Source organism: Symphalangus syndactylus, chromosome 8 (genome assembly GCF_028878055.3).
Source record: "Symphalangus syndactylus isolate Jambi chromosome 8, NHGRI_mSymSyn1-v2.1_pri, whole genome shotgun sequence".
In the NCBI taxonomy this organism is placed as follows: domain Eukaryota; kingdom Metazoa; phylum Chordata; class Mammalia; order Primates; family Hylobatidae; genus Symphalangus; species Symphalangus syndactylus.
In genome coordinates, this window is record NC_072430.2 from 13,197,737 (window position 1) to 13,211,785 (window position 14,049).

The 14,049-nt window shown below is 40.9% G+C and overlaps 1 protein-coding gene across 5 annotated transcripts in view; it reads right to left on the reverse strand.

Moving 5' to 3' along the window:
* Window positions 1-14,049, reverse strand: part of TDRD9 (tudor domain containing 9) — a 129,994-nt gene that overhangs the window by 92,549 nt on the left and 23,396 nt on the right. For all 5 annotated transcript variants that reach the window (XM_055288002.2, XM_055288001.2, XM_063643825.1 and 2 more), the window contains exons 2-3: window positions 8,321-8,427; window positions 962-1,059 (exon numbers count right to left, since the gene is read on the reverse strand). In XM_055288002.2, coding sequence (XP_055143977.1) covers window positions 962-1,059; window positions 8,321-8,427 — 205 coding nt within the window. The remainder of the gene's footprint in view (window positions 1-961; window positions 1,060-8,320; window positions 8,428-14,049) is intronic.

Genomic DNA, 14,049 nt, shown 5'->3' on the forward strand with positions numbered 1-14,049 from the left:
TTCTCCTGCCTCAGCCTCTCCGAGTAGCTGAGATTACAGGCGCCCGCCACCACGCCCGGCTAATTTTTTGTATTTTTAGTAGAGACGGGGTTTCACTGTGGTCTCGATCTCCTGACCTCGTGATCCGCCCACCTCGGCCTCCCAAAGTGCTGGGATTACAAGCGTGAGCCACCGCGCCCGGCCTATATGCAGCATTTTTAGGATTCCACTCAAATTCCTCCTCCAGAACTCCCCGATCTCCACTCTAAACTTATTTAAGCTCTTATCCTTCTAACAATTGATACGGTCAGGGAATACAAATTAATTTGAATACTGGCCTCTAATTTTTAGTTGCATGATTTACTCTAAAGCAAAGTAAAAATTAAATTTGAAACATTTCTAGTTTTATCTATAACTCTTTTTTCCAGTTAATTAATAAGGGTTTCGATACGCTTACTTTTAACGATGCTTAATAACACGCATGTAATTAGGAACTTAATCATCCTACTGCTACATCTGCCTGGCATTGTTAATACAATGGTATGTCAATGATTGACTACATTAATCAACAGGCAGAGAAAGGGCCAACGCTGTAAAGAAAACCCAGTAGAAATGCTAGGGTATGTCACTTGCTTCAAAAAACATTTAGCAGTGAGTTTATTTAAACAAGAAGCTCTCCTGGGGAAGATGAAGTGTTTACTTACAGAAATTTTGAGGAAGGAAAGACTAGATAAACTAAATGTTAGGAGATGTACTCAGGTGAAGACTAAATAAAGCACAGATCAAAAGAAAAGCCATCGATATGGTTACTACACAAAATCATCTCCAGGTAGGCCTGAGCACACCCTCCTCTTATCCACCACAGAAACTTGTACATCACAGAAGTGTTCACCTGGCAACTGGTAACTTTCAAATTAGAAACCAAAAGTATTGGGCCTCAGACATGTATTCAAACAGCAAAATTACAGTATAACAATTTTACCTCTTCCTTATATCGACTTATAGGCAAATCAGGATATTTATAAGTTGTCCCTGGGATGCACGTCACACTGCTTAATTTAGCCAAAGATGGCCTTGCACCTGGATTAAGCAAAAAAAAACAAATATAATGCCATTTCTTATCTGGAAAAAGATAACTCAATGTTCTACCTAATCTATATATACAGCATACACACACACACACACACACACACACACACACTCAAATACAAAAATACATTTTCTACAGGCTAAAACTGCCATCAGGGCAATACCAAAGACATGGAACGAACATAGGTATCCATCAATGGTGGACTGGATAAAGAAAACATGGTACATATACACCATGGAATACTATGCAGCCATAAAAAAGAATGAAATCATGTCTTTTGCAGCAAGCAACATGGATGCAGCTGGAGGCCATCTAAGCGAATTAACACAGAAACAGAAAACCAAGTATCAAATGTTCTCACAACTGGGAGCTAAACCTTGGGTACACACGAACATAAAGATGGGAACAACAGACACTAGGGACTCCAAGAAGAAGAGGGAGGGAGGGGCAAGGGCTGAAAAACTTCCTATTGGGTACTATGTTCACGATACAGGTGATGGGATCGATGGAAGCCCAAACCTCAGCATCACCCAATATACCCTTGTAACAAACTTCAACATGTACCCCCGAATCTAAAATAAAAAGTTTAATTTCTTAAGAAACTTCCCTTAGCAGCCCACTATTAATCTTGTATAAAAGCAAACTGAGAACATTCTATCCCTCCATCACAGCCACCAACATTGCAAGCTCAGCACTACCTTCTAAAATAGGCCTGTAAAACATGCACTCATTGCTGATTCAGTGGTACCAAAACAGTTAAAGAGAAAACTTTTCCTTGAAATTTCAACAGAATGCATCAATTTAAGTGTGCATTCCCTGCTACTAAAATACATCAGTGATAGCAATAAATAAATCAAACAATTTATGAAATACAGGTATCAGGAAAGCAGGCAGCTTGCCTCTGCTCAGGATACATGATACAGAGCTCTGACCAGGCACACTTCTCTGCCCTCTTGTAAAAATATGCCCTGCTCTCTGGCTGCACTACAAATTCTAAACCTCTGGTCATCACTTGACAAACTGACAAATCATCAAAACTCACGGAAGACAGAGTTTTGCTGGGAAGTAAGTTTTACTTCCAAAATAAACTCTTAGCCAAATTTAGCACCACACTCATTCCCTTACCCCACGACTCACCTTCCCTTCCTATCAGCCCCTTGTTTCTGACCAGCATCTCCTGCTGTGTCACCCTCGGCCTTTCCTAATAAAACACACAACCAGGCTTCTCTCTTGTTTTCCTACATCTTTTCCCTACATATATTCCCATTTTCCCAATTGGTCTAATAATATGTAATTAAAATGTGGCTATTTTCCCACATTTGAATCAAAGTTATGTGGTCCCTGTTCTCAATTATATAAACAGAGGAGCCAGATCTGTCATACTTTCTCAAAGCAAAAATAGCTTCTTTGTGAGTATGTTCTTCCTAAAACATTAGTGACTCCTAACTCGGGAAAGCTGTCCTGCCAATATGGCTTTTTTTTTTTTCTTTTTTCTTTTTCTGGACAGAGTCTTGCTCTGTCCCCCAGGCTGGAGTGCAGTGGCGCAATCTCGGCTCACTGCAACCTCTGCCTCCTGGGTTCAAGCGATTCTCCTGCCTCAGCCTCCTGAGTAGCTGGGATTACAGATGCCCACCATCACACCCAGCTAATTTTTGTATTTTTAATAGAGATGGGGTTTCACCATGTTGGTCGGGCTGGTCTTGAACTCCTGATCTCGGCCTCCCAAATTGCTGGGATTACAGGCATGAGCCACCACGCCCAACCTACGGCTTTTTAATCTTCTAATCAGCCTAACTAGTGATTGCCAAGTTCACTAAAACAGGGATTTTCTTTCCATTATCACGTCTCACTTTCCTTCCATTACTCTTCTCAGTGCTATGGTAGTTACTGATGCCTTCTTTTTTTCCCAGTTAATATACTTAGGCCTTCTTGAACATAATGAAAGAAGGGGAAGAGAATCCCCATGGCCCTTGTGAACTAGACTGAGAGAAAGAAGGCCCTGAACCCAGACGCAGCATGCAGACAGAGGGAGAGGCAAGTATTATAGTGAGGAACAGGGTGGGAGTAAGAAGCTGAGGAAGAGCTATTCAAAGGGGAAAGAAGGTGACAAAGATTCTTTCAGAAAGACGAAAAAGGCTGCAGCCACATTCGTTTTGCTAAAGACTTCAAGCCCTGGCTCACATGCTGCTAAACAAGCCCTGTTACTTAGACAATATTGGCTTACATTACTTGATTACATGCATTTTGAAGATTGCTACTTAAAGACAGAAATTTTACAAGAAAAAATGCCAAAAGTCCTAACAGTACTGTCTATACTATAGCCCCTTCTCCATGTAACGCAAAACACAAGCTGACGTTTTTAGGTCACTGGCTGAAGCAGACCCAGCACAAATCAAGTCCTGCCTCCGCATACACTGCCAAAGGGCAGACAGGAAACCAAACAGCAGAAATGTTCACAGCTGTATGGTTCTTGCATCTTTGCATCAGCAACAGAATAAGAAGGAAAACCATCATGGATAATTTAAGGCAAATCAACAAACTACATACAACAAAGCAAAAATCCAAAAATGGCATGAGAAACAGCTCAACCTTAAAATTGACTATTCTTATTTTCTTGCTGTCTCTTTATCCTACATGATTAACAACACAATATTTTACACGAACTGGGGAAAACTGGAAGCCATAAAAATTACTAGTTCTCTTCACTAAGACCTATCACTATATCATCATAACCAAATACGAAATCTAACCAAAAAGTTCAGCACTTAGAGGTTCTAAACAGTATGTAAGGAATTTTAACTGGTAAGTATGTCAGCTCATATGGTGAACTTAAGACTTATCTTAAAATCTACACACTATATATTACAGAAAATAATTTTAATTACTGCATTACTGATTTAACCATAAAATTAAATCTTCAAAATAGATAATTATATATGACTTCCTCCAAATATGGACTAGTATTCTGAATACAAAATTAACTTGAAGGAAGAATAATGTTTTCCTTTCAGTTATTAGACATTCCATATAGGCCATTCTCTTAAAACCAGAAGAAAAGCTAAAAGGAGGATGAAAACAGCCACTAAATATATCACCACATTTAAAAGGAGGCAGCACTGTGGAATTTAACTACAAGCTAAAGACTCTATTCCAGGACAAATTCAAATTGTTGTGTGAAAGCAACAGAACCCTTCAGGAGTTGACAACCTAGAACCAGGCTCACACTGTTAGGAAAGATTTCATTTATCAATGCAAATAAATCTCAGTTTTTAAAAAATGATTAATCTTTAACCATGTAAAACGATTCTAATATAATCGATAGAAATTCACTGAATGGGTGTCCTTGGATTTCTATTTAGAAATAATTTTTAATACTTATAAGTGAAATAACACCTGTATCAGACCAAAAGCAAAAGTGTTTTGAATCAAATTATTTTATAACTGGATATAACAAAATGTTCACGCTGAAACCTGTGGCACTGGACTGGAATTACAGGCATCAGTGTAATCGCATGGTTTTAATAGAAACAGACATAGAAATAGCTTTGTGCCTGTGTGTGTGTGACCTTACTTACGATAACCTGACCTTACTTCTTCAATGCTCCAGAGGCACTTCAACACTTCAAAACATTTAGCAGACATGATGGTGACACGTTTATAGTCCCAGCTATTCAGGAAGCTGAGGCTGGAGAATCACTTGAGCCTAGGAGTTCAAGGCCTGCCTGGGCAACATAGCAAGACCTCATCTCAAGGAAAAAAAAGTGGACAGCACCTCTCTGCCTCCTGTGGCCTCCTCCCTCACCCTGTGTCCAAGGCATCACCAATTCCTGTCCGGTTTGTCCTTCAACTGGCTCTCTTCCTCCACTGCCATCCTCTGTCAAAGACACCATCAAGTCTCACCTGGACTAGGACAGTGCCTCCAATTCTCCTCAGGTCCACTCTGGCCCCCTCCAATCAATTCTCAAAAATATGACCAAAGCATTTCTTGTAAAACAAATCTAAACACATGACACCCCCTTCCTCCCTTCACAGTCATCCCAAAAAAAGTATGGAAACTTTCATAGCTTCCCACTGCTCTGAGTATTAGACCAAAACTCTTCGTTACAGCCCACAGGCCCTATTACTAGTCTTGCCTATCTCATCCAACCTCATCCAATACAAGTGTGTTAGTTTTTTACTGCTGCTGTCACGTTTTACCTCAAACTTAGTGGCTTAAAACATGCATTTATTCTCTTACAGTTCTGGAAGCAGAGGTTCAAAAGATGAGAAGGACAAGGTGTTGGCATGGCTGCTGGATCCTTCCGGAGGCTCTGTGAGGAAGAATCTATTCCCTTGCCTTATCAGCCTGGAGAAGCTGCCTGCATTGCCTCATGGTCTCTTCCTTATATCACTCCAACCTATGGCTTCTGTTGTCACATCTACTACTGACTGATTTTCCTGCTTCCCTCTAGGAAAAACCCTGTGATGACATTGGACCCACCTGGAAAATCTTCCCATCTCAAGATCCTTAACTTGTATCTGCAAAGACCCCTTTACCATGAAGGTGACATATTCACAGGTCCTGGGGATTAGAACATGGACCTCTTTAGGAGGCTATTAGCCTCTAGCTGCCTCTACCCAGCCCTCCCACACCCACTGTCTACTCCCTAGCAGCACTGGCCCTCTTTCAGGGCTGGAATACCAGGCTTCCTCCCAGCACAAGGGCTCTGCACCCCCTGCACCCCCACACTGCCTCAGTAAGGTCCACTCATCCTTCAGATCTAAGCTCAACTGTTACTTTCCTGACACCGCAGCCCAAGTCAAATCCTTGTTTTACGCCCCCATAGAGCTGGCTTTCAGATAACTTCTTTCCAAAAAGCATTTATTTGTGTTAACTGGATGACTAAATGATCATCTCCATAATGATCAGAGATGATCGGAGTTAAAGACTTTTTTACTTGTCATATTCTCACTGTCTCATACAGCCCCTGGAACACACCTTGATAAATGTCAGTGGCTAAGTAGCCAAAACCTCCCTAAGTAGCCAAAGCCATAGTTGATCCCACTGCCCAGAGAAAAGCCCCGAATATATTATGATACCATGCATAAAGAAAGCAAAGAGTTTCACATATGAACTTAAAAGAATGAGAACAGACACTCTGAGTTACAGGCATTCATTGTAATCTAGCTAGTCCTAAAGAGTGGTAATCCATCCGGCATACTACAGGCCCAGCACGCAGGGTGTGCCAGGCTCCTGCCTGTGGCCCTGGCCCAGTACATGACTGTGACAAGAAGGATCACATCACACAGAGTCATCTATAAACTAACTAATGTGCTTTCCAAACAGAAGTATTAGATGATGGCTCTCTTTCCACAATAACACATATGGCTACTTCATACCTCCAAAGCTGCACAGTACTCTTCCTTTGTACAAAAGACCAAGTCACCAACCCTCTGTTCACTGGCACGTAAGAGATTCTTAAAGACTTCCCATAGATTAAGTAACAATTCAATAAACATTCTTATACGTACAACTTTGTATTTTTCTTAGCATAAGTAGAAACTGGACCAGAGATAACACACATTGTGAATGCTCACTTCCGTTAATACACTGGGTTGTTCAGACAAATCTCCTTCCTGAGGTCAACTAAAGATGTTAGATGCAATACACAAACCTCTCCTTAAAAGCACCGAAGGGCTGATGAAATAGCAAGGAGACATCAGGCCAAAGCCTGTGATGAGGCAAGAACACAGAAAGGGAGGCAAAGAATCAAAGGCTGCTTTTACCTTAAGGTGACAGATCTAGCAGAAATTAACCAGAATAGAGCACAGTGACCAAAAAAATGAAAAACACAAAACTAAATGAAAGAGTGGGCCATAGATGATGGCTCAGAATTTTCCTGGACTAATTAAAAGATACCAATTGGTATAGTCAAGAAGCCCAAATCAATCCCAAGAATGATAAGGATTAATCTACTATTATGTATCGACTGTATTTCATACTTTTTAAAAGGCTAAAAAAGAAAGTGTTACTTGAACCCACACTTGTGCCCAACTCTGAGCACACTAATATGCAGGATGGCAGGACAGGAGGCAGAGCTTCTCAACTGAACTAGCAGAAATCTATGACAGATAACCTCTCATAAAGCAAAAAAAATCAAAAGATAACTTCTATCATATGAATAAGGCCTGGTGCTAGTAAGATAATTTGCTCAGAAAAAAATTTCATACTCATAGAAAGTAACTAGCTGTGTGAACTCTGAACAGTTGTACTCTTGGGAACTAGGAATTTAAGAAGAACCTTTTACTTTTTTATTTTATACATTTCTGCATTGTTTAAAATTTCATTTTAATATCTTAATTGTAAAAAAAAAAGTAGTTTTAATTAATGGCAAGGTAAGAGACCATTATTAGTCTTCCAAAGAACAGACTATTTAAGATGATCTCGGCTCACTGCAACCTCCGCCTCCCAGTTCAAGCGATTCTCCTGCCTCAGCCTCTCGAGTAGCTGGGACTACAGGCATGCACCACCATGCTCGGCTAATTTTTGTATTTGCCACTATATTTTTTAAAGGCTTCTAATAATTTTTTTTTTTTTTTTGAGACAGGGTCTCACTCTGTTGCCAGGCTGGAATGCAGTGGCACAATCTTGGCTCACTGTAATCTCTGCCTCCCAGGTTCAAGTGATTCTCCTGCCTCAGCCTCCCATGTAGCTGAGATTACAGGCACACGCCACCACACCCAGCTAATTTTTGTATTTTTAGTAGAGACAAGGTTTCACCCTGTTGGTCAGAATGCTCTCAATCTCCTGACCTCATGATCCACCCACCTTGGCCTCCCAAAGTGCTGGGATTACAGGCATGAGCCACTGCGCCTGGCCTAATAATTTTATATATATATATATATATATATATATATATATATATATATATATATATATATATATATACACATTTTCTTTTTTTAGAGAGAGGGTCTCCCTATGTTGCCCAAGATGAACTTGAACTCCTAGCCTCAAGTGACCCTCTCACCTCAGCCTCCCGAGTAGCTGGGATTACAGATGTACACCACCACATCCAGCTAGTTTTTTTATTTTTTGTAGAGACAGTGTCACCATGTTGCCCAGGCTAGTGTTAAATTCCTGGCCTTAAGTGATCCTCCCACCTCAGCCTCCTGAGTAGCTGGAATTACAGACATACATTATGAACCTAATATTTTAGCATGTGAACCACTCATGCATCCTATCTAAAATATTTAAAGAGACTTGTTTACCTGGCCCACTGGTTGGTTGGACACTGCGACACACATTAAGCTCTTGTGCTTCGAGCTGTCTGTATTTGTTAATATACTCTACTTCTGAGCTCCTTTGGCTGAGTGACCTGAAAAGAATAGTAAAAGTTAGTATACTATTTCCAAAAAGCCAAGAAACCCTTGTGTACTAGAGAAGTTTTTCACATTAAGTCATGGGAAAGAATGCAAATAGTCAATAAACAAATGAATATACACTCAAACTCAGTTACCAGGCAGATGCAAATTAAAACAATGACAAACCATTTTTTCACCCATCAAATTGGCAAAAAGAGCAAATATTTTCAGAATATTTATGAGGAGAGATACATTTATGGTAAATGGGTATGACCACTTACTCTGAAGGGTAGTTTGCAGTATCATTTTTTTGAGGCGAGGTCTCTGTCACCCAGGCTACAGTACAGTGCTGTGATCATAGCTCACTGTAATCTCAACCTCCTAAGTTCAAGCAATCCTCCCACCTCAGCCTCCTGAGTAGCTGAAATCAGCTAATTAAAACTTAAAACAGCCAGGCATGGTGGTTCACACCTGTAATCCCAGCACTTTGGGAGGCCAAGGCGGCTGGATCACTTTGTGCTCAGAAGTTCAAGACCAGCCTGGGCAACATGGTGAAACCCCATCTCTATAAAAAATATAGAAATGAGCCGGGTGTGGGCTCATGCCTGTGGTCCCAGCTACTCAGCAGGCTGGGGCTGGAGGATCCCTTGAGTCAGGAAGTGGAGGTTGCAGTGAGCCAAGATCATGCCACTGCACTCCAGCCTAGGCAACAGAGCAAGACCCTGTTTCAAAAAAAAATAAACAGGCTAGGCACAGTGGCTCACGCCTGTAATTCCAGCACTTTGGGAGGCCAAGGCAGGCGGATCACTTGAGGTCAGGAGTTCAAGACCAGCCTGGCCAACATGGTGAAACCCTGTCTCTACTAAAAATACAAAAATTAACCGGGCGTGGTGGCAGGTCCCTGTAATCCCAGCTACTCGAGAGGCTAAGGTAGCAGAATCACTTAAACCCAGGAGGCAGAGGTTGCAGTGAGCCAGAATGGTGCCACTGCACTCCAGCCTGGGCAACAGAGCCACATTCCATCTCAAAAAAAATAAATAAAAACTAAAAACTAACCAAAACTTAAAACACACGTCTCCTACAATCCAACTTTTCCTCAGAATCTTTGTTAAACATCAGCACATGTAAACGAAGCACGTGCAAAGACATGCATGGAAACATTCATTTGTTTAGCAAATACTTACTGAGCACCTACTGCACAAAAGGCACTGTCTCCAACACTAAAGATACAGCAGGAAACAAAACAAAGTCCTTGCCTGCATGAAACTACCATTCTCGTGGAGGAGACATAATAGATACGTAAGATGCTGATTAGAGATGTGGACAAAATTAAAATCGGGTGATGCTATTAAGGATTCCAGGGAGGAAGGGTATATTTTCATAATATTTGTAATAATTAAAACCTGAAAAACATGTTCAACAGGGGAAAAGCTAAAACAATGGCATACCTTAGTTAATGTGTATCATTTTTAAAGTGTCATGGCTCTATTCATGCCAATAGATAAACATGTCCAGAATATTAAGTGAAAAAAGACAATTGTGATATGTATTATACACTATCAACTATGTTTTCCTCATTAGTGTCTAGTTTAAACGCACTGTTGTCAAAGAGACTATATGATACTGATTCTTGAAATTTGAGACAAACTTTATGTAATGGTTAATTTTATGTCAACTTGACTGGGCCAAGGGATGCCCAGATAGCTGGTAAAACATTTTTTTCTGGCTGTGTCAGGGTGTTTCAGGAAAAGGTTAGCATTTGAATCAGTAGGCTGAGTAAAGAAGACCTGCCTCAGTAACGTGGATGGGCATTACCGAATCCACTGAGAGCCCACCCAGGCAGAACAAAAAGGATAAGGAAGGGTACATACTCTCTTTTTGAACTGGAACATCCAGTCTCTCCTGCCCTGGGACACTAGAGTTCCTGATTCTCAGACCCTCAGACTCCGAGATTCACACCAGCAGTCTCCCATCCCAGGTTCTCAGGCTTTGTCTTGGACTGAGAGTTACAGCATCAGTTACCCTGGTTCCCAGGCCTTCAAATTCAGACTGAATTTCACCACTGACTTTCCTTCTTCTCCAGCTTGCAGAAGGCATATAGTGAGACGTCTCAGCCTCCATAATCACATGCGCCAAGTATCATCACCAACCTCCCCCTCTTACAGATCTATATATATCTTATTAGTCCTGTTTCTCTGGAGAATCCTGTCTAATACACTTTAATAAAATGCTGTTTGCATCAAAGCCAACTTTTGCCTGTTCCAAAATATCAGCATTCCTCTGGTTACTGTTTGCCTGACATTTACTCATTAATTCACTCAACAATAACAGTGTACCAGGTGCAGCTGAGAGAGCCAAGATGCCTGGGTGGCTCCCACAGGAGGGGGCGGCAAGAGGATGATGAGAAATGGAGGGTAGGGAGCAGAAGGGTATGGAGAAGAGCTGGAAGTACCAGGGAGGAGCTGGGAGTAATTATAAAGATTGTGGCTTTTGTTCTGAGTAAGATGGGTTTTGAGCAGAGAGAGAAATAACAATATCTGACTTTTAGTTTAACAGCATGGCTCTGACTAGGTGAAGGGGAGCAGGTGATCATCTGAAAGAAAACATTTGCAGCAAAACTTTAATTCCTGGCTGGGCACGGTGGCTCATGCCTGTAATCCTAGCACTTTGGGAGGTTGAGGCGGTGGATCACCTGAGGTCAGGAGTTTGAGACCAGCCTGGCTAACATGGTGAAAACTCATCTCTACTAAAAATACAAAAATTAGCCCGACGTGGTGGCGAGCGCATGTAATCCCAGCTACTCGGAAGGCTGAGGCAGGAGAATTGCTTGAAACTTGGAGGCAGAGGTTGCAGTAAGCCAAGATTGCACCACTGCACTCCAGCCTGGGCGACAGAGTGAGACTCTGTCTTAAAAAAAAAAAAAAAAGAATTCCTATAAATAACTAAGATAAGAAATGTGACTTTTAACTTTAAAAGGTAAATGCAGTAGCATTTTAATTAAAATACAGAAAAAAAGAAATTCAATATCAGTTTCTCCTTAAATATTAACTGCATGTTTTTCAATCTTTTTATTGTGGCAAATATATATAACATAAGGCTGGGCACGGTGGCTCACGCCTGTAATCCCAGCACTTTGGGAGGCCGAAGTGGGTGGATCACAAGGTCAGGAGATCAAGACCATCCTGGCCAACACGGTGAAACCCCATCTCTACTAAAAATACAAAAAATTAGCCGGGTGTGATGGCAGGCGCCTGTAGTCCCAGCTACTTGGGAAGCTGAGGCAGGAGAATGGCGTGAACCTGGGAGGTGGAGCTTGCAGTGAGCCGAGATCGCGCCACTGCACTCCAGCCTGGGTGAAAGAGCAAGACTCCGTCTCAAAAAAAAAAAAAAAAAAAAAAAAAAAAAAAATATATATATATATATATATATATATATATATATACACACACACACACACACATACATATATACACATATATATACACGTATATACATATATATACGTGTACATATATATAACATAAAACTTACCATCTTAACTATTTTTTTAGAAACATTTCCTTTTATGGCTGGGCATGGTGGCTCACACCTGTAATCCCAGCACTTTGGGAGGCTGAGGCGGGCGGATCGCAAGGTCAGGAGATCGAGACCACCCTGGCTAATAAGGTGAAACCCCGTTTCTACTAAAAATACAAAAAAAATTAGCCAGGCATGGTGATGGGCGCCTGTGGTCCCAGCTACTCGGGAGGCTGAGGCAGGAGAACGGCGTGAACTCGGGAGGCGGAGCTTGCAGTGAGCCGAGATCATGCCACTGCACTCCAGCCTAGGTGACAGAGCAAGACTCCGTCTCAAAAAAAAAAGAAAAGAAAAAATAAAAAGAAAGAAATATTTCAGTTTATTTAAATTGTGAAGTAGAATATAAAACTGAATTTGTAGCTAGTACCAGAGAATGGACTTAACTGGTGTTTAGTGAGAACAGCTGCTACACAAGATCCCAAGAGACTTACAGGAAAGGGGCAAAGCCCTAATGTTAAGCAAATAAAATGTTTCACACAGATTATACAAAAATTTATACTTCATTTCCCTTTTTTGATATTTAGAAAGCGCAGATTTAACAAAAGGTAGCCATATCCTTTCTATGTACAATGCCGATTATAATTATGCAAACAAAACTGTCAGTGTGTTATCCAGAAGTCCCAGTGTTTAGCTGTCAAACCTTAAGTCATGGAATTGAGTAAGAATTAAAGGGGGTTAAAATAAAAAAGCTAATGCCACATTCCAGATAAAGGGAAGCAACAAATACATTAATCTAACAACAGTAGGTTTAACCTGAACTTTTCAAAAAGCTTAACATCATTTTTTTAGTGGAAAATTAGAGATTATTTGGCAATGCTGCTTTTTACTAGTAGTAAACAATGATAAAGTCAAGTGGAGGAACAACCTAACAACCAGTGAGGCATATAAAATTGTGTTTAGGGCACTCTCTGAAAAATTCATGGATTTTCTTTTTTTTGTTTGTTTTTCTAACAAGGAAAGATCTTTATTTGGGAATACAGCATTGCAATGGGAATTACACATACCACAATAAATTATTTGTGTATTCAGGGAAGTAAAGAAAGATAAAGGTTTTTAAAGGAAAAAATGAGGAGTACATAATTGTTTTGAAATAATTATCCTTGGCTACAAAGATCAAAAACAGGGTGATGCTAGTCTGAAGCTGGTCAAGCAGTGGCTGGGCAGATGTCCTTGGAGAAATATTTTTTGAGAAAGGTTGTGATGGCCTTTGTGCAAGGTTGTGGGTTTTGTAGAGTCTTTTTTGTTATAAAACATACAAGTGTGAGACTCCTCTCTTCATGGCCTTCCCTGGCTCTGTTTGTCAGGGTTTTAACATTAATGACTCCATTTTGACTCTGAAAACTTTCACACATGCAGTTTTTGCTAAGTGTTTGATGAGCAAATAGATGAGGTACACAATATTTTATTCACATAGTGTATCTGTTCCATTATTTACTAGACTGAACCTCTAACATTCTCTCTAACCTCCCATGATCAAATGTCACATTTCCACATCCTTCCACAATGCAGACTTCCAAGTCCTAGACCTGGGGTCATCTTCCTGTGTTCTTCATAAGAAGATTAGTTTCTAAATTCAAGATTAAATTCTCAGCACAATAATTGACAAAGAAAATACCTCCTAGAACCAAATACATAGTTTAATCATTGTGGTGGAAGAAGGGACATTTATTTGATTATGAAATAGAAACCCGCCGGGTGTGGTGGCTCATGCCTGTAATCCCAGCACTTTGGGAGGCTGAGGCAGGCGGATCACCCGAGGTCGGGAGTTCAAGACCAGCCTAACCAACATGGAGAAACCCCGTCTCTACTAAAAATAACAAAATTAGCCAGGCCTGGTGGCACATGCCTGTAATCCCAGCTACTAGGGAGGCTGAGGCAGGAGAATTGCTTGAACCTGGGAGGTGGAGGTTGCGGTGAGCCGAGATCGTGCCATGACACTCCAGCCTGGGCAACAAGAGCGAAACTCCATCAAAAGAAAAAAAAAAAAGGGAAGGAAGGAAAGAAGGAGGGGAGGGGAGGGGAGGGGAGGGACTGATTTGTTTAAATTGGCAAAGCCGGCT